General features: G+C 56.7%; 1 protein-coding gene across 6 annotated transcripts in view; it reads left to right on the forward strand.

Moving 5' to 3' along the window:
* CSNK1E (casein kinase 1 epsilon) overlaps positions 1–24,234 on the forward strand; it is a 35,781-nt gene extending 11,547 nt beyond the window's left edge. Inside the window, exons 1-12 of one of the 6 annotated variants that reach the window (XM_046646247.1) lie at positions 22–173; positions 3,192–3,279; positions 11,622–11,732; positions 11,878–12,026; positions 13,654–13,882; positions 14,538–14,708; positions 16,491–16,639; positions 19,858–19,918; positions 20,746–20,938; positions 21,037–21,176; positions 21,930–21,995; positions 23,004–24,234. In XM_046646247.1, coding sequence (XP_046502203.1) covers positions 3,204–3,279; positions 11,622–11,732; positions 11,878–12,026; positions 13,654–13,882; positions 14,538–14,708; positions 16,491–16,639; positions 19,858–19,918; positions 20,746–20,938; positions 21,037–21,176; positions 21,930–21,946 — 1,296 coding nt within the window. In that variant the 5' untranslated portion in view covers positions 22–173; positions 3,192–3,203 and the 3' untranslated portion in view covers positions 21,947–21,995; positions 23,004–24,234. Of the gene's footprint in view, positions 1–21; positions 174–1,447; positions 2,130–2,363; positions 2,972–3,191; positions 3,280–11,621; positions 11,733–11,877; positions 12,027–13,653; positions 13,883–14,537; positions 14,709–16,490; positions 16,640–17,225; positions 17,330–17,425; positions 17,924–19,857; positions 19,919–20,745; positions 20,939–21,036; positions 21,177–21,929; positions 21,996–23,003 lie in introns of those variants that run through there. The other 5 variants (XM_046646249.1, XM_046646250.1, XM_046646248.1 and 2 more) reach the window with 5 other exon arrangements.
* The last annotated feature ends 3,021 nt before the right edge of the window (positions 24,235–27,255 follow it).

Consider the following 27,255-nt stretch of genomic DNA (forward strand, 5'->3'; position numbering starts at 1 on the left):
GGCCGAGCGGAGCGGAGCGCGGCGGCGGCAGCGGCGGCGGCGGCGGCGGCTGGGCCGGGAGAGGCTGGCGCGCCGGGCGGCTCCGCGAATCCTCCGGCATCCGCCCCGGCGGGCCGCCCCCGCCCGCGGCAGCCCCCCGAGCAGCGGCCCGGCACCAGCGCCTTCCCGGCGGGGTAAATATTGGGGGTCCGCGGGCCCGCGGAGGGGCGCAAACCCGGGGGGAAACGGGTCTCCCTCCGCCTCTTTGTTTTTGCGCGAGAGGGAGGGGAGGGGCGGGCGGACACACGCGCGGCCGCGCTCGGGGTGGGGGGCAGGCCGGCCCGCCCGCTCGGCCGGCGAGGACAAAGGCGCGGCTGGGGACGAGGAGGAGGAGGAGGGTGACTATCATTTTGCAGGCTCGCCGGGGGGAGGCCCCCGACCGGCCCGCCGCCCCCTCCCCCAGCTGGACCCTTCCAGGCCCAGCCGGCCGCGGGGCCACCCCGGGCTGTGCTTTGGGGACGCCGAGGGAGGGGGCTCCGGGACTGGGGTGCTGCGGGCACCGGCTACGGTGCATTCGGGCTTCTCGGCCGAACCCCGGGCTTCTGCACGCTTCCCCGGACAATCGGCTGCGCCCCCCCTTCTCTCTTGGCTCGGGACCCCGGGACCTGGGGGTCAGCAAGGCTGGTCCCGCATTGGATGGGGGCGCCGGGGGGCCCGGAGGTGATGGGGTGTGCGGTCACCCAGCCACCGATTCTGTTTTCCTTTGTCGAGAGAAAGAAAGGGGTGGGGGTTATTTACCAGATCGGATTCTCCCATGTCTGCGTGTGGGAATCCGTGTTTTGCAAGTCTCTGTGGAACAGAAAACTATGTTTGTGCTGGGTGTCTGGCGAGAGGGGACTGCCGGGCGCCTCTGCACACCCAAACTCAAAGCGGGGTGAGCCCCCTCCCCAACTTTTCCCCTAGTTCTCTTGCATATTTTCTTCTTGGTGCAGGCGCCCTCGGGGAGAATTTGGGGAGAGGGGAAGGGAATCCAGAGGGTCCAGCTACCCCCAATAAATGCCTGTTTGGGGCTGCTCTGCCTTCGTGTCCAGGGTGTCCCTCCGATTTTTATTTTAATGGTCCAGTGACAAGGGCCCTGGCTGGAGGGGGCAGGGAGTGAGAAAGCTGCCCTGCTCTGTGCTGCTTGGTAGTTTGTCTAATTTTTTTAACCAACTGAAACTCTGGAATCTCCATGTCCACCTTTTTTTTTTTTTTAACTTCATTTACCCCCCCCCCCCCCCCCCCCCCCCCCCCATGGAGAAGCAGCACAGAGCTGGAAAGCCTCTCCCAGTCCTGACTCAATCCTTTCTTCTCTCCTCTGGGAGGGGGGCTTTTTGGGGGACACTGCTGGCACAGCCAAGGCTCTGCTAGGGTCCGACCCCCGAGTGTGGGAGAGGCCCTGGGGGGTTTGGGTGGCCAGCACAGAGCAGTGGTGCCCACCTGTGGGGTCATTGCTGGCACCCCCTCTTCTCCCCTTCCCTGCCCACAGCCCGGCGGGTGGGGGGGGGCTGGGGGTCATGTGCAGTGTATTTATGTAAGACTCCCAGGCGGAGGGCACGGTATTTATATAACCCGGCGTGGGTATTTATGTAATATAGGATGCGGGTATATTTATGTGCCTTTCCTAACCTGCGGCTTTCCCGGCTGCCATGTGTGGTCTCTGAATTGGCATTGGCGGAAAACGGAATGGGGGTGTGTGTGTTTGTGTGTGTGCACACCCACTGGCCCCCCACCCACCCCCTGTGGAGCTCACAGTGTGTGTCTGCTTTTCTTCCTTCCTTTGGAGTGTACACACAGGACAGTGTGTGTGTGAGGTGTGTGACATATGAGTTCCCTGCAAATGTGGAGTGTGTTCTGCTGGCAGCCATGGTCCCTCAGCTGGGACCAGCCAGGCGTGTGGGCAGAGGCCCTTGGGTGAGAGCCCAGAGTTTGGCCCGCCCGGGTGGAGGCTACTTCCTCGCGGCCATTGGTGAAGGGCTTGGTGGCAGCTACCCCGGAGCTAGATGCTGGGGCTGGATGTCTCTCCTCTGCAGGAGCTACGGGCTCCTTGCCTCTGCCGAGGGGGCGAGCTGCAGCCTGAAAGAGTGTGGAATCAGTCTCTGCCCTCCCAGGTGGGTCTGGCTTTTAGGGGTCGCACTTGGCATGTGGAAGCGGCAGAGCCCCTTTGCCTAGCACAGCTGTTTTTCCGTCTTCCTGTTTTGCCTCCTGCCCCTGGCATGAAATAAGTGAGTCCTGTTTGTGAGGGTGGGAGGCAGCCAGGTGGGGCAGCGGGATCCTAGTGTGGGTCCTAGGTAAGGAGACTCTGCCACTGAATTGTGCTGGGGCGTGTGGGGCGGGTGGCATGGCCTCTCTGGGCCTGAGTGCCCTGTCTGCAGAGGGAGGCCCCTCTGGGTAGTTTTCTACACTAGCCCTCTTGTAGACACTCTGAGATCTTAGGGGTCCCCCATCCCTCCCCGTGAGTTGGGGAGGAGACCTCTCTCCTGCAGGGCACATTGCAAACTGGCAAGATCTGGCCTCTGGGAAGACCAGGCCACACTGGGGAGGACTGCCCTCCACTTGTTGGTGCTAGAAGCCTGGAGTGGAGATGCGGCGGGGGGACCCTGGCATTTCTGAGTCCTAAAGGGCCTGTGGAGCCCCTTTGGGGTCTTCTGTTCGTCTCGTCCTGTCCCCTGGCGATTGGAACTTGCTGGTGGTTGCCATGGTAGCACCCCCAGGATGATCAGCTCCTGTGTCCCCCCTTTCTGTCACTCCCTTTGTCCTTGATTTTCTTTTCAGGGTCTTGGCCATTGTGACTGGCCTGCCCTTGAGAGGCTCCTGTTGGAGGGTCCCCAAATGAGTGCCCCCCGCCCCCAAGGTGCTGGCTTGGCTGTTTCTTTCCAGGCCTGGTCTCCAGTTCCACCTTCTGCCTGGCCATGCAGGCACCTGTTCTAAGCTTGCCTCAGCTATTCCCTACGTGAGTTGGGTGGGGGGGGGGGGTGTCACCTGATACCTGGTTGCCCCCAGGCAGTACGAGGTCAAATCCCTTCCTGGACAGTGGGAGGGAGAATGTTGGTCTCCCAAGGTCCTTGTGGCTTTGCCTGGCCTTTGGTGGGGGCAGGCTGGGGTCCAGCAGCCCATGCCCCTTTCCCAGCTCCCTGCTTCTCTGACCTCAGTGTGTCTGCTTCCCTCCGCAGCAAGAGTGAATCATGGAGCTACGTGTGGGGAACAAGTACCGGCTGGGACGGAAGATCGGGAGCGGGTCCTTTGGAGATATCTACCTGGGTGAGTGTTCCTGGTTCCAGCTCAGTGGTTCTGGAACCTGTGGGATAGCTCTGGGGACAAGGAAGAGGAAAGATGCTGTGATTTGGGGCTCTGAAGTTGGAACTTGGTTCTGGGGCTTCGGTGGCATGCTTTGGTCATTTTGTCTCCAGGGCCACTGCAGGTGGCAGGGAAGCAGCAAGTTGCGGGGGAGGCAGGCACAGGGGCTCCTCACACAGTCAGGGCCAGGCAGGGTTCCCACTTGCTGCAGGCTGGCCAGAGGGGAGTATTTTTAGCTCTGCTTTCCAGCAGCAGATGACATGGGTCTCTAACTGGGCGTGGGAAAGCCCAGGCTGAGTTTGTGCCCCTGTGTCTAGCCCCCTGGGAGAAGGATGCTGGTTGACAGAAGAGGCCTGGGCTACTGCTTGATCCCAGCTAGGTCCCCTCCCTGTGGTCCAGTCTACTGGAATTCAGCCCAGGCACATTTTGGAGTGACGCAGGCTCCCCAGTAATCCCAGTGGGGAGGGGGGTTCTTAGCTTTTAGGATCTCTCTCCGGATGTGCTTCCTGTTGAAAGTCTGAGTTTGTTCTCATGTTGTCATTTTAAATGCACTGCTTGCATCTTGCCCCTGTCCTCGACCCGGGAGAAAGGGGGCCCTTGCCTTTGAATGCCGCCCTCTCAGCTGCCAGAGGGACAGAGTCAGGAGTCCCAGCCTTCCTGGGCACGTGTTGGTCTGGAGGGGAGACACTGTGTTGGTCTTGAATTGGAGTTGTTTGAGCAAGGTGGCTCGTGCCTGGGGTTTATCCTCATTCCTGTCCCGTGCCCTTGGAAGCACCTCTGCCTCTGTTTCCCTCTTTGGAAAAGGAGAATACACCAGTTCTGTGCAGGGCAGAGGAAACTGACAAGTCAGTGTGCCGTGCTTGTGATTCAGAGCTCGGGGCTTCTCTTACCTGGTGACCTGGGTCCCTGCGCTCCTGGGGCATGGCCTCTGCTTCAGTGAGCCACCGCCTCCCCCATCCGAGGGGACAGGGAGCGGGTGCGCACCACTTGGTGCCGGGCGGGGCCCCATTTCCCTGTGGTCTCCCCTCATAGCAGCCTCCAGAGATGGAGCCGTACTATTCTCGCTTCACACGTGAAGAAGCAGGCAGTGTGGCCATTTGTCCGCCCGAGGTCTCTCTCGAAAACTAGAGAAGGCAGCCTTTAGACCCACAGCCATCCACGTCACTGAGAGAGTGTAGAAGACAGAATGTGGGAGGGTGACCTGTGGCAGACCCAGGTTCCAGACCTGGCCTTGTGCAGCCACTCTGCGCTCAGTGTCCCCGTCTCTCAGGTTTACATGACGATGGTGCCTGGCTGACTGAGGGCTGCCTTGAGGCACCGATGAAATGACGATGGGAGAGCATCACGTCAACTGTACAGTGCCGGGCAGATGTGCACTTCACTGCAGGCACCTGGTAGGTTACCCTCCTGTAAACGCCGTCGGAGCTCAGAGCAGAGGGAAGAAACAGTGCAGGCTGGAGCTGTCTTAAAGGTTTCCTCTGTGGCTCCAAGCTCCTTCGGGGAGGTGACACCCCGGTGCCCAGCAGGTGGCTTGGCTGCAGTGGGTGTTCAGAGAAGGCCTGTCGCATGAACCAGTGAGGAAATGAGGGCTGTAATGTGCAAAGGCCTGTGAAGAGGCCTTCCTTAGCTAAGGCAGGATAGAAGAAGGTTGGGGTTTGGGGGCAGGTCCAAGTTCAGGTTCCCAGTGTACTTCTCGTTTGCTCTGTGACCTGGGATAAGTCACTTTCTCTCCCTGAGCTTTAGCATTCCCATCTGTGAAAGGGAATACTTATCTTCTTATTGTCTGAAATTGGAGTGGGTATCAACGACCCTTTTACCATGGAGGCTCTTGGGCTTAGGACTGAAGCCTGGAGCCACTGGCTTGAAGGCAAAGGGCGTGGACAGGCAGCTTTGGGCACAGATGCACACCTGCTCCTAGACAACACCTAGTCTGGAGCTAACTTCTGCTACCAATCCTCTTCTTGTTGCTGAGGAAGACTGGCCCTGAGCTAACATTGTGCCCATCTCCCTCTACTTTGTACGTGGGACGCCTAACATAGCATGGCCTGCCAAGTGATGCCGGGTCCACACCGGGGAGCCGAACTGGCGAACCCTGGGCCACCGAAGCAGAACGTGTGCACTTAACCGCTGCGCCACTGGGCCGGCCCCATAGGGCCTTCTTTTTGCAGAAGGGAAACTGAGGCCCAGAGAAGGGGAGGGGCAGCCCAGGGCCATTCAGAAAGCCAGTGTCTCTGGTCTGTGTGGTGGGACCTCCCTGGAGGCAAGGCTTCTGCTAATCTAGTAGTCATCTAGTTCATTTTAAAAACTAGGTCCAGATTTACTCCTCTTTGTACAGGCTCTGGAGTAAATTCTGCAGGGTTTAGGTGCCGGCCTCTCTTTTACCAGCTGTGTGCCCTTGAGCACATGATGACCTCAGCCAGCCTTGGCTTCTCCATCTGTGAAATGGGGTCGTGAGTGTGCAAAACATGTGCACCTTCTGGCCCAGCAGGAGTGCTTACATTGTGTCCCTGCCACCCGTCGGTCTCGGTTGGGATTTGCTGCTGTCACAGGGTCTGGGTCTTCTCGGGCTTGAGCGGAGGTGGACAGCCAGTTCTCCCTGACTGTCCAGCCTTTGCCGGCTACATGGGCATTGGGGCCCTGGCCTGACATCGTGTCCTGCCAGCTCCTTCCTGGGCCCCTGTCTTGCTGGTGTGGGGAAGGACGGTGGTGATTGGAGGGCCTCCCCGGCTGGCCTCGCTGGCTCCCTTTGTTCACAGTGCTGGCCACGTTCTTGTCGCTGGTGCCAGTGCCAGGGCCTGACTCCAGATGGCCTCTGCAGGTGGCCTGGGCGCGGCCTCCAGGCCCTGCTTTCCAGGATTGACTGAAGGCAAGCACATTGTGGCTGAAGCTGCAAGGCCCACAGCTCCTCTTCGGGTCCCTCTGCCCCCTCCCCTCAGCATCATAAGGGGACAAGCTAGGAGTGGGATCTGCTTTGTTAGGGCCTTAAGTTGGCTGCCTGGGGTCCAGAGGTGGCCAAGCCTGTCCTACTCTACCAATCAGCGGCCGTGCACCTAGGGAACTCTCCAGACCTCTTAGACTCTGGTCCTCAGTTCTAAGTGGTGAGGGAACGTTGCTCCCTAACAGGTGGTTGTGGGGGTGCTTCATCCCCTGCTTCCCGTCCAGCCAGGTTCGTGATCGTGTCTGTGTCTCTGTGTGGGGGTCCGAGTGAGCTGGCATGTCAGGTTGGTCACCTCCCTCCCACCCCTCCCAGAACTTCCCAAGGTCCCAGACCCTCCAGGGCTGGCCAGGTCCAAGCTCTTCTCTGTGTCCAAATTTGTTTTTCAGACTGGCCCGTCACCTCGGACCCCTGTATCTAACTGATGGGCCCTCCCACCACCCCTGCCCTGACACTTGTCACTTAGTCAGAGGTATTCTTTCGTGCTCCCACTGAAGGTAAACTGAGCTGCTCCAGGGTGGGGCTGCCTCATCTGGTCATTGATTGTTGATTGAATGAAGGAGCTGCTAGGGAATTGGAAGAGAGAAAAAACAGGGCTTTGGAGACTAAGTTTCAAATCCTGACTCTGCCCCAACCAGTTCTGCGTGACCTCAGGCCAGTTACTTAACTTCTCTGAGTCTCAGCTCAGTAGTTGTGAGAATTAAGGGAGATCAGAGAGAGGACTGGCAGCTTCCTGATAGAATTCAGAGGGAGTGAAGGAGTCTGGTGATGGTGGGACCCATTGCAGAAGGCAGCTGTGGCAGCATTCTTTGCTCCATGGGGGTCAGAAGACTTTGCCTAACTGCTTATGTCCTTGTCCCTGGGAAGTTGTGTGGCACTTAGTCATTGCCGTTTGGTGTCTCAGTTTCCTCATGTGTCAGACAGATATGAACAGTCGTGTCTGTAGGAGGCGGTGAGAGGTCACAGGGCTAGGGGGTCCTCCTGCCTCCCCCTCCCCGTCTCGGGGAAGGGCCTTGTCCCCAGGACCCTCCTCCCTGCACATGTCCGCTGCACCCTCGGTGCTGCCCCCTCAGTGCTGCAGGCCCCGCCTCCGAAGTGTCGCTGGCTCTGCCTCCAGCCAGGGAGGCGCCGTCAGCTCTTGTCTGGACAGCAGCAGCAGCCTCCGTCTGGGCCCCCCCTCCCCCTCAAGTCCTCTCCAGTCCCTTCTGAAACCCCAGTGGGTCTCGACAAGGGGAAGGAGGGCCGGACTTCGTCCCACAGGGACATTTGGCTCGGTCTGGAGACATTTTTTGGTGGTTTCAACTCAGGGATGGGGGGGATACTACTGGCAGCTCGTGGGTAGAGGTCAGGGGTGCTGCTAAACACCCTAAAATTCACAGGACGGCCCCACAGCAAAGAATTGTTGGGTCCCAAACATGAATAATACCGTGAATGAGAAGCCCTGTAATGAGGCGTCTGGCCCTGGCCCCTGGAGTCTTGGGCTCACCTCCCAGATCTTAGCTCGGCGTTTGAGACCCTCTGGTCTGTCGCTTGCCCGCCTCTCCCACTGTCGTCTTCAGCTGTCTTGGGCTCCACCCCGCACCAGGCCACTCAGAGCTCACCGCACCCTACTTGTCGGGCCTTTGCACATGCTCTGACCTTTGTCTGTCTGGCACAGTTATGCTCACACTCTGGAGCCCATGCAGCCTTTCCTCCCACTGGCCTACACATGGTCAACACACTGCGGGCTCACCTCTGAAACCCAGGGGCCCGCACTTACCAAACCTAACATTTGTTGACACTTACTCTATGCCCGGCACCTTTCTAAGCCTGTTTATACCTCAGAACTACCTAACGAGCTACATACTGTCATCCCCCGTTTACAGATGGGGAGCCCGGGGCACAGAGGGGTAAAAGGACTTGCCCAAGGGCCCCGGTTAGGAGGTAGCAGAGTCCAGATCTGAGCTCTGGAGCCCAGCCCTCGCCATGGCATCTCCTGCTCCTGCGCCAGCTGGGAGATGGGGCCCAGCCCGCAGACTCCAGGGAGCCCCGGCTCCCCTCCTGTGCCGCCTCCTCCGTGCACCCCAGAAACGTGTGCGCCTCTCCGCAGTGATGAGTGTTGATGTGTCAAAGCACTTTACAGTTTGCAGAGCACTTTCTCGTTGCTCACTGGATTTGGTAATCTATTTTATTTTTTTAATTTTATTTTATGTGGTTCAAAAATGAAAACGCAAAACCAAAAACATGCTAAGTGAAAGAAGCTCATCACGAAAGATCACATATTGTGTGAGTGCGTTTATAGGCAATGTCCAGAATCATGGAGGCAGGAAGTAGATTCGTGGTTGCCTAGAGCTGGGGGGTTGGGGGAGATGGGGAGTGACTCCTGAGGGGTACAGGTGCGTGGGATGGTGCGAATGTTCTGTATTTGATTGTTGTGTTGGTCGCACAGCCTTGGGAATACACTAAACCCACTGAACTGTCCACTTTAAAGGAGGAATTGTATAGTACGTGAATTACATCTCAACAAAGGCGTTAGAAAAAGTGACAGCACGTAACATGGTGTCCAGTGAAATGTCCTCCCCTCCCCGCCCTGATCCACCTCGACCCCCACCCCCAGTCTTTACTGGCGTCTTGTGTTTCTTTTCAGTGTTTCCTTATGCAGATACAACCAAGCACACACACACATTGTATCCCTACCTTTTTTTTTTTTTTAACTGAAAAGAGAGCGTAGACTACATACTGTTCTGTGCTTTGCTCTTTCACTTCCTGTATCTTGGAGATCTTTCCACTTCTGCACAGAGAGAGCTTCCTCATTCTTTTTCCATTGTGTTCCAGTTTATGGATGGGCCATTCTTTATTTGACCAGGCCCCAGAACGATGGCCATTTGGGTGGTTTTCAGGCTCTCGCTGTTGCAAACAGACCACAGCAGGCAGCCTGGTCCAGACCTTGTTTTGCACCATGTGAGGGTGTTGGTAAGCTCCTGAAGTGGAGCTGGTGGTGCCCGATCGCCCTCCCACAGGGGTTTACTGGTCACACCTGGACCACCGGGGGGGAGTGCCCACTGCCCCTCAGCCCTGCCCACAGACAACGTGTGTTCTCTTATTGTGGGACGTTGGCCAACCGTAAGTGGAAAATGGCCTTTCAGGATAATTTTAGTTTGCATTTCTCTTATAAGGAGGTTGAGTATCTTTTCATATGAGTGAGCCATTTTTATATTAATGATTTCTCTCTCTGCTATGTGTCTGTCTGAATCCTTTACCTCCTTTCCTGTGAGTCGTTGGTCTTCTTCCTACTCATTTGTAGAAGCTTGTTATACGTTAGCGATACTAACTCTTGGCTGCTGCTAAGAGAACGAGTGTGTATTTCTTAGGACTTTGTTTCTATTGTTTTTGCCGTGGAGAAGGAATTCCTTTTTTTGGAGGGGAGGGAGCCTTTTTTTTTTTTTTAACAGCTTCTGGATTTTAAGTCAGGGATAAAAAGCCTTACCTACCCCAAAGTTGAAAGGCAATTTTCCCTTCTTTTCTTCTAATATTTCATTGTTTTATTTTTTATTAACGTTGAGTAGACACAAAAGAATACATATAAAATACGTGCATGTTATGAGGCACCCTTCCTACCACCCAACTGGAGGACACGCCGGTCACTTTGAAAGCCCCTGGTCCCCTCGCCTGCTTTCCCCTCACAGAGGTAACGACCATCTGACATTTTAGATGATTCTCTTTCATTACAGAGTTTTAGCACGTGTTTATATCCCTAAACTATAAACATTTGTGTTGCGTGTTTTGAAATTGAGACAAATAGAACTGTGGCTGTGTTCTTCTGTCTCTTCCTTCCTCTTTTTTTTTGAAAATTGAGGTGAAATTCGCGTAAGGTTAACCATTTAAAAAATACGCAATTCAGTGGGGTTTAGTATGTTTACAGTGCTATGCAACCACCATACCTATCTAGTTCCAAAATATTTTCATCACCCCGAAAGAAAACCCTGGAGCCATTAAGCAGGCACACCCCATTTCCCCCTTCCTCCAGCCCTTGGCAACCACCAGTCTACTTCCTGTCTCTAGGGATGTGCCTATTCTGGGCATTTCATATAATGGAATCATAAGGTATTTGTCCTTTTGTGTCTGGCTCATTCACGTCCGCGTGGTGTCTCTGAGGTTCATCGATATTGCCACGTGTATCAGTACTCCGTCCTTTTTTATGGCTGGTATCCTATTGCATGGATAGACACATTCGGTTTATCCACACGTCCGTTCATGGACCCTTGGGTCGTCTCCCCCTTTTGGCCCTCGTGCATGGTGCTACTCCTTGCTCTCTTGTTCTCAGTGTTAAGATGCTGGGAGCCGCTGGTTGCTGCCTGCAGCCGTCGTCTGTTGCTTTGCACTGGCCCATGGCCTGCCTCTGTATGACTGCTTTACCATGTAGCCGTTCATCTCGTGTTGGACACGTGGGTCACTTGTTCCTGTGTATGTTCTTGTGTCTTCCTGGTGCTCATGTTCCTGAAGGGCGTATACTTGGCAGTGGACTTGGTGGTCAAGGGTTTGTGTGTGTTCAGCTTTACTGGATAGATGCCAACCTGGTTTCCAAAGTGGTTGTGCTAGCGTACACCCCATCGTTTTTTTTTTCATACAAACTTTGACTCTACTTGGGAATTTTTCTGGTGTATGGTGTCAGCAGTGGTGTCTTTTCTCAGATGGCTCGCCAGTTGTTTCGAGGACATTTATTGCATAGCCCCATCTTCTCCCCTGATTTGAGGGGCCAGCTTTATCCTATCCCTGCTCCTTCAGTGCTGTGTCCTCCCCTCGACTTGCTGTCTCGTCTGTTGGTGTGCTAAGACCACACTTTTGTAATTACGGCAGCTACAGTCTGGCCCTGAGAGGGAGTGCCGTCTCAGCCTAGCCCCTAGCCCTCCAACTCTGCCCACCTGTTATTACAGCTGGGGAAACTGAGGCAAGGCACAGTTTGGATTTGGGTCTTTCTTGTGACTCCTTGAGACAGGGTCATGCCCCACCTCGTTCTGTCCTCTGCAGCCTGATAACCCTACTGATGTCACCTCTCTCCAGCTCAGTGGCTCCCACTCTCTAGGACAAAGTTCTCCTTACTGGTCCGGGAACCGTCCCCCTTGCGTCTGGTCCAGCCTGTGGTTCTCTGAACCATCCGTGGGTCCTCACTCCTTCCCCTTCCGCGGGCTGTGGCGCTCGTGTTCCCCTCCCACCCAGGTCGCGTGGGTGCCGCTGTGCCCACAGCCCCCTCCGCTTCCCCTGGATACAGTGTGGCATCTGTGGCCTTTCCAGCCTCCCCCAAGGGGCGCTGGGCCGCTCAGGGTCAGACACTGAGTTGGTCCCTGCCCGGCCGAGGGTGACCCCGGGCCCTTGCTTCCCCTGGCCCTGGCAGGTGCCAACATCGCCTCTGGTGAAGAAGTCGCCATCAAGCTCGAGTGTGTGAAAACGAAGCACCCACAGCTGCACATCGAGAGCAAGTTCTACAAGATGATGCAGGGGGGAGGTGGGTACCGAGGGGCCCCAGGGTGGGGGGCGGGGGGCCTGCGGAGCTCTCTGCGTGCCTGCATCCGTGCCCGCCAGGGCTGGGCCTGGGGCTGGTCTGGGGTCTCGAGGGACCGCCCCTGACAGCCTCGCTTCCCCGCCGGCAGTGGGAATCCCGTCCATCAAGTGGTGCGGGGCCGAGGGCGACTACAACGTGATGGTCATGGAGCTGCTGGGGCCCAGCCTCGAAGACCTCTTCAACTTCTGCTCCCGCAAGTTCAGCCTCAAGACGGTGCTGCTCCTGGCCGACCAGATGGTGAGTGCCCCACCTCCCCACCCTGGCCAGGGGACTGTGGGCCCTGCCGGGCTCGCGGCTTCCCTTCCAACCTCTGCTTCTCCATCGTGCCAGTGGGCACAGGGTACCAGCCCTGCCTTCTGCCTCTGGAGGATGCCGGAGCAGGAATCAGTGACAGGGACATAGGACAGGCTGGGTTCCTGGACCCGGGACCAGGGGACCTTCACTATCAGCTGTAGAATGGGAGGAGGGGGTTAAATGTAGATTCCCAGGCCCAGCTCCAGACCTGCTGGGTTGGGTTCTCCCAGTAGGGCCTGGGACTGTGCCCTTGGTGATTTTAAAGCCTCTGAGCACGCAGCCCTGGGTCCTGTCCCAGTGTGGTGACTGTAGGTGAGCTGCTGAGACTCTGAGCCTCAGGAGCGAGTCTTCCCTTTCCTGGTTGACGTGGGGTCAAGTGGGACCCGCGCAGTGCCTGCAGAGCAGGCGCCCACTGAGGAGCGACCCTTAGGTCCGAAAGCCCTTTATAAACTCAAAGGAGGGAAACTTGAAGAATTTAAAAGCATAGAATTTGGGGTAGAGTAGTACGTGGCGATCTTGTTACGCGGGGGTCTGGGTCTGCGGCTCGCCTGCAGACAGTCTGCAGACATCCTGCAATTTTAGGCGAAATGTGCGTGTGCAGAGAGGTCCTCAGAGTCTCGGGACGTGAGACCCAAACAAGGTTTAGGAAATATTCAGCCATCCAAACAAAGCCTTCGATTTACAGAAGCCTGAGGCCCAGAGACGGGACTGACCTGCCAGAGGACCTATCGTGTACATCTGTTAAAGTTTTTAACAAATAGTTTAAAGGAAGAGAAGGCCTGTGTGTCTGCCTGACTGGTGTCTTCTGGAAGCCAGGGAGTGGATCCTGTCTTTCGTGCTCTCTCTGTGTCACCCCTGCCAGGTTTAGGCTTCCCTGGTGCTCCCTACCCTCCCCTTTCCCCCAGTCTGGTTGCCAGAACCACCTTCGAAATGCCTTTCTGACTCTGGCTCCCCAAGTCCTGTGAGGGTGTAGAGCCAGGCAGGCGAGACTACCTTTTGTTTTTCTTTTTGCCTTTTTTTTTGTTTTGTTTTGAGGAAGATTAGCCCTGAGCTAACTACTGCCAATCCTCCTCTTTTTGCTGAGGAAGACTGGCCCTGAGCTAACATCCATGCCCATCTTCCTCTGCTTTATACGTGGGACGCCTACCACAGCATGGCTTTTGCCAAGCGGTGCCATGTCTGCACCCCGGATCCGAACCAGCAGACCCCAGGCCGTTGAGAAGCAGAACGTGCGAACTTCACCACTGCCGCACTGGGCTGGCCCCAAGACTTCATTTCTAGATCTTGCCTTTCTGGGCTTTATTTCTAGATCTTGCCGTTAGCTGTCCTACCTTGCCCTCTTCCTGTTTCAAAGCAAACTTGTTGAACTCCTCCTTCACAATTCTTCTCTAATGTCACTTTCTCCAAGAAACCTTCCCTGACCTGCCCCTTGAAATCATCTTACATAGTTGCAGGTGCATTTTACAGCCCCAGCCCTCAGCCCCTAGTCCAGGGCCTGGCCCAGAGTTCTTGGGCAGGTCCCTCGGTGGAATGCTTGCTGAATGATTTGCTGCCCCCTCCTCTCCCCTAGATCAGCCGCATTGAGTACATCCACTCCAAGAACTTCATACACCGAGACGTCAAGCCCGACAACTTCCTCATGGGGCTGGGGAAGAAGGGCAACCTGGTGTACATCATTGACTTCGGCCTGGCCAAGAAGTACCGGGACGCCCGCACCCACCAGCACATCCCCTACCGGGAAAACAAGAACTTGACTGGCACTGCCCGCTACGCCTCCATCAACACCCACCTGGGCATCGGTGCGTGAGGGAGGCCGGGAGCGAAGTGCACCCACAGGCTGCTGGCGGGACCCTGGCTTTCTGCAGCCTGGGTTTATTCCCCGGAATTGCCACAAGTCGGGTCCTCCCCTTCACAAGCAGAGCTGCGGTGTGCCGAGCCCCTTCACATGCCGTGCTTCGACCCCGCGGCAGCCATGCAGAGGGCGGGGATGGGGCCCCATTCTTACTGGGTGGGAACCGCAGGCTCACAGGTGTAACACAGGTTGCTTAAGGTCGTGCACTTAGCAAGTACCAAAGACGGTTATGACCCCAGCCCTGTCTCATGCCACAGCCTGTGCCCTTTCCACAGCGTGGGCCAGGCAAGGAGGCACTGAGGTGCCTGCTATATAGTTGTTGAATGAATAAGTGCCCGAGCTGGAAAAAACTAGGCCCAGGTTGTATTGAAAAAGCTCAGCCTCAGGCCCCTTCTCTGTAGAAGAAGGTAATAACTATGCCTGTTTGTAGCCAGGTCGCAGCAAGCCAGCATGTGATAAGGGGGGGCGTCGTGCTGGGTGCACAAGGTGACTGGTTCTCCTCAGTCAGGGGCATGTCCTAGAGGAGGGCGTCCCAACCCGAGTGTCCAGGAGCCCAAGTGGACCCCGCGCCTCACCTTGTCCTCGATTGACTCTCTGTGCAGAGCAAAGCCGTCGAGATGACCTGGAGAGCCTGGGCTACGTGCTCATGTATTTCAACCTGGGCTCCCTGCCCTGGCAGGGCCTCAAAGCAGCCACCAAGCGCCAGAAGTACGAGCGGATCAGCGAGAAGAAGATGTCGACGCCCATCGAGGTCCTCTGCAAAGGCTACCCCTGTGAGTAGGCCGGTGGGGAGGTCGTTAGCCTGGGGACCCCTGAGGCCCTTTCTAAGGGGAGGATGAGGCCACACAGAGTCCGTACTGGGCTACCACTGCCCCTGGCGCCAGAACGTTCGTCGCGGGCTCTCTGTCGCTGCTCGGGCGCGGCTGGCAGGCCTGGCTGTTACTTGCTGAGTCTGAGGAGACACTCTGGGCCGTCCTCCTCCTGTGAGTCTCCTTCACTCAACAGAACGCTTCATTCTGACACTTCCGGTCACGAAATGTGTGGGGTCCCCCCCGACCCCCCAGCAATTCTCTGTGACGTGAGCTGGGTGTCCTACAGTTAACTCAGTTCTGATGTTACCTGCCTGGAGACAGCCTCAGCTCCTGCAGGTTCAGGGCTCAGTCCCGCAAGACTCTTTCCACCCCACTGGAGACAACAACCGCAAGTCCAGCTCCGACGGGCTATAAATGGGGCTCCCTGACCCCCTCAGGCTTGATTAACTTGCCGGAGCAGCTCACGGAGCTCAGGAAAGCACTCAGGTTTACCATTGATTAAAGGATGTGACAACGGCTACAGATGCGCAGCCAGATGAAAAGGCACAGGGGGAGATCTAGGAGGGTCCTGGGCGCAGGAACTGCTGTCCCTTCTGTCCCCATGGAGCTGGGGTGTGTCACCCTCCCTGTGTGGATATGTTCACCAACCTGGAAGCTCCTGGAGCCCCATTTTATTGGGACTTGTGTGGTGGCTTCATCACGTAGGCTTGAACCAAGGTTAGCTCCATTCCAGCCCCGTCCCCTCACTAGGGGAGTGGAGGAGGGACTGAAAGTTCCGAGTTTCTGTCTTTTTTTTTTTTTTGAGGAAGATTAGGCCTGAGCTAACTACTCCCAATCCTCCTCTTTTTGCTGAGGAAGACTGGCCCTGAGCTAACATCCGTGCCCATCTTCCTCTACTTTATATGTGGGATGCCTGCCACAGCATGGCTTGCCAAGCAGTGCTATGTCCGCACACGGGATCCGAACCGGCGAACCCTGGGCTGCTGAAAAATGGAATGTGCACACTTAACCGCTGCGCCACCGGGCCGGCCCCCGGTTCTGAGTTTCTAATCATGGCTTGTTCTCCTTTGAATGACCAGCCCCCACCCAGGAGCTCACCCAGGGTCGCCTCATTAGAACAAAAGAAGCTGCTAGCGCTCCTGCCACTTAGGAATTTACAAGTGTTTTAGGAATTTGTGTCAGGGGTGGAATCAGAGGCCAAACATTAGAATAAGAGGTGCTCCTGTCGCTTAGGAAATGACAAGGGTCTCAGGAGCTCTGTGCCGGGAACCAGGGCAGAGACCAGTACATAGATTTTCCATTATCTCACAGAGGCCCTCTCCCGCCCTTGCTTGTTGGTAGAGAAGATGGAAGCTTTCCTCCGGTGGCTTAGGCCATGTCAGGGGTTCCGTGAGCCTCTGGGTTGTCCTTTGAATTTATGACAGATCTTGATCTGCCGTCTCCATGATCCCCAGAACCCTTGGCAAGAGCAGGTGAAGAGCTGTGAACTGGGGTCCTGCGGCTCCCGCTTGCTCTTTGTTCCCTGCTCTTCATCTGTTCCTGTCGAGTCCAGAGGCTCTGCTCTCCAGCAGGGTGGCGTTATCACCACAGGGAGGACCGTAGCGCTGTTCTCTCTCCATCTCGCCCCGTCTTAGATTGAGAGTGTCCGTAGGGACAGTGAGTGGGTAGGATGGCTCTGGCTGCTGGGGACCCTGCAGCGTGGGCCTCACAGTGGCCTCTTCTGTCCCCTGTAACCCCCACCAGCTGAGTTCTCAACATACCTCAACTTCTGCCGCTCCCTGCGGTTCGACGACAAGCCCGACTACTCCTACCTGCGCCAGCTCTTCCGCAACCTCTTCCACCGGCAGGGCTTCTCCTACGACTACGTCTTCGACTGGAACATGCTCAAATTCGTGAGTCCCCTGGAGGCCGAGGCGGGCTTGGGGGCCTGGACGGGGAAGGCTCTGGCTCAGGACGCCAGGGTGACCCTCTGGTGGGCGGGGCTCCCGGAAAACGGGAGCTATGAACTGGACAGTGCAAGAGACCTCACTGGGGTCCCAGAGCCCCCGCGCTTCGCCCACCGCAGCCTCGTCAGTGCTGCGGGCACGTGCCACCGTAGTCAGCAGGGCCCAGGCGGGGCGCCGCCTCCCGTCAGGCCCAGGAGGACCTGGCTGGGCCTCGAGCCCTTCCTGGGCGCCTGTGGCGGGGCGTGGATGGCGTTGGCGGGCCCCCCTGCGGTCTTGATCACTGTCTACACCTTCCTGCTCTTGCTCTGCACATCCCAGGCGGCCACCTTCACTGCCGCCCCTCTCGCCAGCCTGGACCCATTCATTGTTGTTTCTTTCTTCCTGGTCATGGGACCCTGGGTCTTGCTAGGCGGCTGTTCTGTCTCCCTCTTGTGAGGGTCTTGGGGTGGGGTAGGGAGAAGCATTCGTCGGCTGTGCCCAGAACTCTGGAATCTGTGAAATTGTGTCTTGTTTCGCATCTCTTCTGGAAAAGGGGCCTTCCTCGAGCCAGGCTCGGCCCCGTGACCGCGAAGCTATTGCACTGCCCTGCCCCCGCCCCTGTCCCTGTGCTGGGCCCACGTACCCACCCACATACTGGTAAGGACCCTCCAAGGCCTGGCATTTCTAAGATTTACCGCTTGGCCAGGTGAGCACAAAAGACTGAGCCTGTGCTGTGCTCTCTGTCCATTCCAGGTGCCCGGCGCCCCTGGGCACCCAGGGCCCTCCAGATAGGCCCGTGGAGGAGGTGGAGGAGCTGCCCCCCCCAAACTACTGGCCTGTGGTCTGGACTCCAGGGCCCCAGTTCTGATGTCACCAGGTCTGCCCAAGCCCGTCGGGGCCAGGCCTGAGGAGGCGTCCCTTGGTGTGGTGGGGGTGCCGTGGAAGAGGGTGTGGCGGAGGAGGCCCTGCCATGAGATGCTTGGAGATGCAACAGCTGCCTGATGAACAGAGCCTGAAGGAGGGAGGATGGTCACTGCCCTGGAGGGGCCTGGTGGGCGCAGCACCAGGAGCAGCCTCAGCCAGACCCCACGCGTGGCCTCTGTATTGAACCTGAACTCATTAAACGCCCCCACATGTCCTGTACTCATCCTGGTGTGCCTCTCCTTTTGTAGCGGTGCTCTCTGCCCGCTCTGCCAGATGCACAGGACAAGGCCTCGTTCTCCTGGACGTGGGGGTTGGCACTTGGTCTAATGTCCCTCTTCGCTCTGTGTCTCAGACAGTGGGCTTAATACTGTTCCTTAAGGTGGGACCCTAGGGGTGGGGTGGGAGATGGGCAGTGGGCTACCTCTCACCCAGACCTTTTGGCTAGGAGCACGGCCAAGGCCGCGGGCCAGCTCCTCTCGTCACAGGGCATTGCTCAGGGCATTCGGGCCCTGGGCACTCGCTCATCTGGGAGGAAAGTCGTTCCGGAGTCTAGGTTTGTGGTGGATTTGGCTCTTGGCCATACAGCTCCAAGAATGGGTTTTGTGTTGTCTAGGCTTGTGCCATCTAGTATGGTAGCTACTGGCTACATGTGGCTTAATTTAATTAATTCAAATCAATCGAATCTGAAAATGTCGTTCCTCAGTCACATTTGCCACATTTCAAGTTCTCAGGGGCCACGGGTGCCTGGCTAGTGGCTGCCATATGCAGCAAGGCAGACGGGAACATTTCCATCATCACAGAAGGTTCTGTGGGACAGTGCCACTCTGGATGGCTCATCACAGAGCGTCTCATGGGACCATCCCGCCAACAAGATCTTGTCTCAAGCCAGGCCAAGAGCACCCTCCACACTCTTTGCTGGTACTCTGACCCCTTCCTGGGGTCCCCTTTTAGCCAGGCTCTGGAGTCAGAAGCTGAGCAGAAGTGCCAGCAACCTTATGCGGCACTGATCTCTGCCTTGAAGGCCGTTGGACTGGATATGTGAGCACCTTTGATTTCATCACCATGTGGTGGAAGCATCTGCAGACATGCAGTGGGGACCTTCCACACTCTCACCCCAAGGCCAGGCCCCTCCCACGTCACCCCTGCAGAAAGCCTTCACCAGCACCTGCCAGTAGACTGGACAGTGCTGGGCACCGTGGGCTGCAGACTCTCCTGTGGGAAGGGTCTCACGCTTGCCTGAGAGCTTCCCTCCTTGGAGTGGCCACCCCAGATCGTTTGGCATCAGGACCCTGGAATCCCTGGATCCCTGGAGCCTGGGACACTGCTCGCAGCACACGGAGCCACTGTGTTCCAAGGTCCAACCAGCCGGCCAGGAGGAAACTCAACACAGCCCAGGACGTGTCCACACGACATGGGTGGTGCTTGTGTGACTTTGATGTTGACCTTTTGTGTTTTCTTGTGGGCAAATAAAAGCCAAGAGACCTCCCTGGAGTGCGTTTCTTGAGGCGTCAGTTGGGTTGGATGGAAATATGGAGAGTGGCTCACCTTCTGCCTCGGGGCTGGCGTTGGCTTCAGCCTGCTGGGGTCCCAAAGGGCAGGGGATCCGGCCCTCCGCTCAGCCGCTGGCCCCGGGGCTGTGCAGCTCTGAGCCAATCACTTAGACTCACTAAGCCTCAGTTTCCTCAACCAGGGAATGAGTTCATATGTGCCTTGCAGGGTGGATGTGCCCCTTGCCTGCAGAGCTGTGATGAGCGGGTCCTCCAGCTCCTAGTGCACAGGTTTTGCTGTGCTTCTGGCTGAGTTGCTCTCTGCCAGCCTGTAACTGAGTGGGTGTGAGCCCAGGGAGGACCAGAGGTCAGGAGGTGGAGCCCTGGTGGTTCCAGGCCTGCCTGGACAGGCTTGTGGGTGGGAGGACTGGGGATGTGCGCCCCTAAAATGTTCTGCTGAGCCCTTGGGGTGCAGAGAGAGGCAGGACTGGGTAGCAGAGGCCTAGGTTCTGGCCCCAGTCCTACCCTGAGCTGTGTGACCCCAGGCAGGTCATGAGGGCTCTCTGGGCCTCTGTTCCTCACTAGGATTCAGGGATCATTATGATCCCCAGCCACTTCTTCCTCGAGTTGCTTAAAGGCAAGGGCCACCCCCGTTTCTCAAGGACACCGGGCCTTCTTGGCCAGTTTTCTGGGAGAGACACAGGGTTGCAGGAGCCTGAACCCCGTGACCCGTGAGCAGGCCCCAGACTCAGCCTGCAGCTCTCTCCTCCACAGATGCGGCCCCCCTCATGCCAGCCCCCCGCCCTTCCCTGTGGACGACCCCAGGACCAACTAGGTAACGCGGCAGGTGCTACTCCCACGCCGTGCTCTCCTCTCTGGGCCTTTCTCCTTTCCTCCTGCACAGGGGGGTGGCAGTGGCTGGAGGGCAGGGCCTCCGGGGACTCATGCACCCCTTCTGCCCCAGCCTGCCTGCTGGGCCTCTTTTTCCTCCATGGGGCATCTAGCCTGTTTCTTCTCCAGCTTCCCCAAGCTCTCGTCTTGTCCCAGGGCAGGCAGCATCTGTGTGGGTCCCCTGAACCTCCTGGTTGTGGCCCCCACAGCACCTGCCAAAAGCCATGGCCATGGCCAGGTCCAGGGGCGGGGGAAGAACCACGTTTTGCAAAGATCCGCCAGCTGGGCACTGGGAGACCTGTTCAAGTCCTGGCCCCTTCAGCTGGCCTTCTAACTTCCTCTCTGGGCTTCTGAACACCTGCCCTGCTCTGTTTAGAAACCTTGAGGAACCGAGAGCTTCTGGACACAGGGGCCCAGGTTGGGAGAGCCAAGGAGCGCCCTTGGTCATCCCCGGGGCATTAGTCCTCCCTGCTCCAATTCCGGCCCCACGAGACCAGGGCAGAGTGACCTCCTTCTGCCTCTCAGATCCAGCTTCCTCCTTCCTCTGGGCGGCTCTGTGGTTTGTTTCTCTATGCTTGTGATCGGGGGTCATTTCCAGGCCTCTTGGGCTCCCAGCTTTGTGGGGAAGAGGTTGGACCAGGGGGTTTCTGAGATGCCTCTTCCCCGAGATGCCCACCTGGCCTCCCTCCTGTCTCTGCCCGGCGGGAGTCTTGGATTCCGGAGCACCCTGATCCTGAAGGGCTGACCAGGTCTCATCTTGCCTCCCCACAGGGTGCAGCCCGGAACCCCGAGGACGTGGACCGGGAGCGGCGAGAACACGAGCGCGAGGAGAGGATGGGCCAGCTCCGGGGGTCTGCGCCCCGGGCCCTGCCCCCTGGCCCACCCACGGGGGCTGCCGCCAACCGGCTCCGCAGTGCTGCCGAGCCTGTGGCTTCCACCCCAGCCTCCCGCATCCAGCAAGCTGGTGAGCAGGGACCTCGGGCAGTGGGCTGGGCCCGAGGGAGGCCGGGGCTGCCCAGGCCCTGGACTCTGAGGGTGGCTTCCCCCTGCCTTGCCCTCCAGGCAATACTTCTCCCAGAGCGATCTCACGGGTCGACAGAGAGAGGAAGGTGAGCATGAGGCTACACAGGGGCGCGCCCGCCAACGTCTCGTCCTCCGACCTCACTGGGCGGCAAGAGGTCTCCCGGATTTCAGCCTCACAGGTGAGCTGCCCCCACTCCAGCCCTTCTCTGCCTCACAGCTGAGCCAGAGACCCCGGGCTGGCGTCAGGCCCCGTGGTTCCCTTCTTTCCTCTCTGCTGATGCTCTCTAATAACCTTGGAGCAAGCCCCTTCTGTTGAACAGGGACCTGGCCTCATTCATCCTCTGTGGTCTGATTAGCCCCGTTGAGCAAAGTCAGGAGTAAGTTGCCCCAGCAAGTGGTAGAGCTGGGATCCAGCCCTCCAGCCGGGGTCCCAGCCTGGTTGGGCAGCAGGGAGCTCACAGAGGAGGGGCTCATGGTCCCTGCCGAAAGGGAGTCCCCCCATGGGTGCCAGTCAGCACAGGAGTGAGGGGTGGGTGGATCCTGTCTGGTGGCCCCACTCAGGGGCCATATTTGGACTAGGAAAGTTGGGAAGGGGGAATCTGTGGTTGCCCAGGGAAGGCGTCTGGCAGAGGTGGGCAGGAGACCTGCTCTGGTCCTCCTGCCTGCGGTGGAGGAGCCTCATCAGGACACGCTGGGAGGCGGGAGTCTGGCAATCCAGTTCCTGTGTGGCCCGGAGCAGCAGCTGCTTTGACTCTGGGCAGTCTTCTTATCTACAAAGCAGCGACGTCCTAGGGTCATTTGGACCACACACCCTTCCGTTGGCTTGAGGGGCCTGGTGGGGGCGGGTGTGGAGCTCCACAGTGGGGAGAGAATTGCCACATTGCCATTGGCAGCAGCTTATTCTCCTCCCCCCATTTGCCTCCCGCTCAAAGACAAGCGTGCCATTTGACCATCTCGGGAAGTGAGGAGGAACTGCCATTGGACCAGTATTTGCTTAGGTGAGTTGATGTTTGCTGCAGACGTGGCCCGGCTGTGTGTAGAAACCCCATGGCCCCAGGGGGAGACCGGTGTGTGTTGTGGAGGGGTGGGGGGAGTGGCAGATGGTGCCAGGGATCCCCAAAACCAAAGATCTTCAAGGGACATTAAAACCTCAGAGCCTGCCTGACTGAGGGCCAAGGCCTCCTCTGAGCCGGCCTGGCCCGAACTGGTTAATTTCTGCTGGAAAACCCTTTCTCTGCCCTTGGGCCAGTCCTCCATCCCCCCCCCCCCCCCCCCCGCCCCGCCTTCACATTCTGGAAAGTTGTTTCCTAGCAAAGACTGAGCCCAGGGGGCCCACACCTTGACACCCCCTCCCCACCCACCTTAGCCCAGTCTCAGCCTCTGGGCTGTTAAGTACATTAATTCATGCAAAGCACTTAGAAAGGGCCATGAACTTAGGAGTTTCTCTGCTGTCGGAGAAGGTCCTCAGTGGCCTCCACAAGCCCGGGAGAGGCCCCTGGCCAGTGTGAGCCTGATGGGACTTCCAGGCTGCAGGTGGCCTTGAGGGGGAATGTGGCAGCTCTGGCTTGGGGACGGGGTCGTGGCAGGGGGCTCTTGGGTGAGGCGAGGTCGGAGCTCCCTGGGGTGTTTGTACATGGGCAGGCAGCAGTTCACGTTTCAGGGAGCTCAGCTGACTTGGCCGCACACTAGGACATCCTGAGTATGATTTGCTTGTGGAAATTCATTCCACAGTTAGAGCTGGGACATAGAGCGGGGCTCACCTTCGTCAGATCTCAGGCCCAGGAACCAGTCCATCCCTGCAGGGCAGGGCAGATGTGTGGCTGGGGGTGACTGTTCACCAAGATGGCACAGGAGAGAGAGATTCTGCGTCCTGCCCGTGAAAGTCGGGCACCTGCTGTGTGCCCCAGAGAGGGACCCACTCAAAGACTCGGGACAATATAGGAGCTGCGGCGGGGTGGCCAGAGGCAAATGAGGATCTGATCTGTCTTCTTTCTCCCCCTTTTTAGTGTCTTCACTGTATTTTCTTTTAAAAAATAACAACAAAGATGGGAAAAAAAACCACTCAAGAACAAAAAGAAAAAACCCAGCACAAAACCGACGATGGATTTTGTTTCTTTGATTTTTCTTTTCTTTTCTTTTTTTTTTTTTTTTTTTGCCAACGGTAAAAAAATGGGATGCCCTCAGCACAGAGGATTCTTGTCACTTTGCATTTCCCACTGCCCACAACCTTTAGGCTGCCAGATGCTCCCAGACACTGTGCTACACGTGCCGGACGCCGAGGCCTCACCCCCGCCGACCTGACGCTGGCTGGGAGGGATGCGGCCTTCCTCCCCTGACATCAGGAGGTGGCCTGAGCGCTGCGGGGATGATGTGGTTGGTCAGAGGAATGGTTTGGCTGGTTGCAGCCAAGTCCCACTGGGTGCTGTCTTGAGCCTCAGGACCACAGGAGACAGGCACAGCCCCCACCCCTTCAAGGTGACGGTGGCCGGCTTTCTGTGTTGGGCTTTTTCCAGTGTCCCCCTGAGTGTCTGGGTCCCTCCTTTGCCTCTCCATGGAGACTTGAGTGGGTGGCGAGGCAGTGGGGCCGAGATTCCCTGTGTGTGTGTGTATACGTATCCGACCTGTACCTCCCAGGACAGCAGGTGCCCCACCCCACCTGCCAGGCTGAATTTCTGTTCTCATCCCCTAACAAGGACACGGAGGTGGGCAGTGACCTCCACATCCCTCAAGAAGGGCGCAGAGGGTCCTCGCCACCACTGACCCCTGAGACTGTCATCAGCCTGTGGCAGCCCCATTCCCCTTTCCTGGTCTTAGGGCAGAATCCGTGGAGACTACTTCCAGAAAGCATGTGGCTCCTGGGTTATAACTTAATCTCCTGGTCCTGGGGTCACTTGGGGTCCCCTCCGTGCGTTCTTCCCCCCTGAGGAGCCTGGTTTAGGGCTGGGCACAGGACTTATCCATCCCGCCCAGTTAACACCTGTTTTTACTTTATTTTTGTTTGTTTTCTCCATGTGTGTATTTCCTAATTTATTTACCTCTGTTTCCCCTTTTTTCTTTTTCTTTTTTTTAATTAAAGAGCAAAGCTTTTTATTACTTTGTAATTTAAAAAACTGAAAAAAAAAATACTGAAGAACTTTGGGGGGAATTTTGTACTTTTTTCCTGTGTAAATATTGGACTTTTTTGAGCTTTATTGTGGTTGTTAATTTGAAGTAATAAAGTAGAAAAGGATAAAGTGACGTGGGCAGCCCTCGGTCCACCTCTTTGCTCGGGGGGGGTCTCTCCCCTACAGACCTGGGGGCGGGAGGCCAGGGACACTTGGGCAGTGGTTGGCACGTCCAGGGCTGTTTGAAACCCGTGCTTCAAAAACTACTTACGAAGCCCCCGGGGGCCTCGTTGGAGTGCGGGCTCTGACTCCGCAGGACGGAGGTGGGGCCTGAGTCTGCATCAAACTCGGGATGCCCAGGCCCCAGGACCACACTGAATAGGAAGATTCAGAGCGTCACCACCTCAGCCGCCTGAGCATTCTGAGACAGGTCCTGCTCATCTCCCTGCCTTCGGGTGGTGAAACAGCACAGAGCCAGGTGACTTGCCCAAGGTCACACAGTTCTGCCCTCGGATCCAGGACTCGGATGCCACCGTCAACCGTGGAGCCCGGCGAGTGAGGGCGCTAGAGTGGGATTCCAGTGCCGGCCATGCCATAGGTGACCCTGGGTGCTTCCTTCGGTCAAGCCCTGATAAACGGGCAGCCCGCAGCCTGGCCTGCCTCTGTCTCACCAGCCTATAAAAGGATTTGTCTGTCAGTCTGCATTTAGCTAACACTTGACTTTTCTCCTTCCCATTAACTCAAGACCCAAGAGCCACTGTTGCCCCAATCTCCATCCACAAATGAGCAAAGCCACCTGACCATAGGTGAGCCTGGGGAGGGGCTGAGGGCTCTGAGAGGTTCCCCTAGGGCATTTTGAGGTCCTAGGCATAGCTCAAACCCCTATAATTAAGGTCACTTCCAGTGCTGGCATTTGAAGACCCTCTGACCCCACAGCCTGGCTCCGACCTGCTGAAGGGTCTCCTGCTGGCCCTCGACGTGAGGTTAAGGCAGAGGTCCTTGTGTGCAGCCATCAGGGATGGGGGTGTGTTTCTTAAAGCCGGGAAATGCCAGAGCGCCTTTTCCAGGGAGACCTGCCGAGGGGCGGGTGACCACAGAGCGGTTGGTGACCCAGCGGCAGCCCCTCCGTGCCCTGCCATCAGGAGCTTTCAGGCAGGACGTCTGACATCCAACACTAAGTGTGAGGTTACCAACTGTGGACCTGAGGGAGCTACTCTAATTTAAAAATCTTTATGTATGTTTTGCAGTGAAAACTAGTTCCTAATAACACTAATGTGTTATTTGTTGTATCCTACAATATACGTAAGTTTCAAAATCCCCATTTTAATATTACTACTAAAAGTGTACCTATGGAGTAAAGTACTTTTTTACAGGTTTTTTTTTTTTTTTTTTGCCTTTATATCTCACTAAAGATGTCTTTTCAGAGTACAATACCCAGAAGTAACTTGAAGTTTTCTCTGTGCGATTATTTTATTAACTTTAATAATGAGTTAGTGCATTCTCCCCCTTTTTGGTTTAATTGTTTTGGGAGATTTTACCTACATGAAGGTCAAGCTCTATAAAAAGTTATAATCAGGGGCCGGACCTGTGGCCGAGTGGTTAAGTTCGTGCGCTCCACTCCGCTGGCCCAGTGTTTCGCTAGTTCGGACCCCGGGCGCAGACCTAGCACCGCTTGTCAAGCCATGCTGAGGCAGCGTCCCACGTACCACAACCAGAGGCACTCACAACTAGAATATACAATCACGTACTGGGGGGCTTTGGGGAGAAGAAGAGGAAGGAGAAGAAAGATTGGCAACAGATGTTAGCTCAGGTGCCAATCTTAAAAAAAAAAAAAGCCTCACTCCCGTCCCTGCCCCTGCCGTGTTCCTCCCTAGGGCCTCACCGGTTTTGGGATACTTTCCTGTGTTTCTCATTCAGGGAGCTAATGTATATGTGAGGGGGTGGTGACTGACAGCCTATGAGGAAGTGACATTTAAGCTGAGGCCAGAGGGGTGACCAGGATGCGTCAACCATGTACGCAGTTTATTTTTACTAAGTACGCCAAACAATCGTCTGGAAATTTTGCCCAGACTGGAGGGGCGAAGCTGCCGCTTGGTGAATCATTTTTATTCCTGCAACAAACAAACATTGACAGGGCTTGTGTGGGTGCGGGGTGCCAGGTGGAGTGGAGTGCAGGGTTGGAGTCCAGAGGGCTGACTTAGCCCCTTTTGACCTTGGGCATTGGCTGGGTCTCCGTTTTCTCCTCTGTAAAGTGGGAGTGGTCATACCTGGGTCAGAGAGTTGTAAGGTTAAATAAAATCACAGATAAACGCGAGGGCTGAGGTGAGTTGAGGGCTCTCTGTGCCAGGGCCTGTTCCAGCCCTTTGCTCATAACAATCCTCTGAGCTTGGCGTATTATGGTGCCCACTTTATGGATGAGGACACTGAGGCACAGGGAAGAGTGCCGGACTCCACAGCCCATGCCCTTAACCTTCACCATAGCCAGGCACTCATCAGTGTGCAGCAGTGCTAACTACCCAGCCCAGTCCGGGGAACGACGCAGCCTAGCAGATGGCTCATTCCAACCCAGAATCCAGTGAGAACCAGGGACAAATGAGGGAGGGAATATGTCTGGTGCCATCAAGGAAGCTGTTTCAAAGATACTTGACCTGAGCCTTGAAACATGAGTAGGAGTTTGATGGGGACAAGGTCGGAGCAGGTCATTCCCAGCAGAGGAAACAGCACGTGTAAAGGACCAGATTTATGATAGTTTGATATATTCTGATAGTTCCAAGCACAGAGGGCGAGGGAGGAGCCCCACAGCAGCCGAGGCTGACGGAGGCAGAGGCCAGATCCTGCCGCAGTGGGGATGAGTCCATAAGGCTCTTCCGCTCCCTACCTGCAAGCAGCTCATCCTTCTTGAGCCCTGGTTTCCTTCTCTGTAAATGGGGATAATCATGCAACGGAAGCTGTTATTCCCCCTCAGCCTGACACTCAGTGCCCACTCTCCTGATTTCATCCACCAGCCTACACTGTGGGGAACCATTGATTAGGGGAGAAGGCACGACGGATGTGAACTTGAGGAATGCGAATCTGGCAACAGTGAGCAGGGAGACTGGAGATGGGAGAAAGGAGGCAGACAAGAGTTAGGGAGCTATGGTCCCAACCCAGCCAG

This window comes from Equus quagga, chromosome 19 (genome assembly GCF_021613505.1).
Source record: "Equus quagga isolate Etosha38 chromosome 19, UCLA_HA_Equagga_1.0, whole genome shotgun sequence".
In the NCBI taxonomy this organism is placed as follows: domain Eukaryota; kingdom Metazoa; phylum Chordata; class Mammalia; order Perissodactyla; family Equidae; genus Equus; species Equus quagga.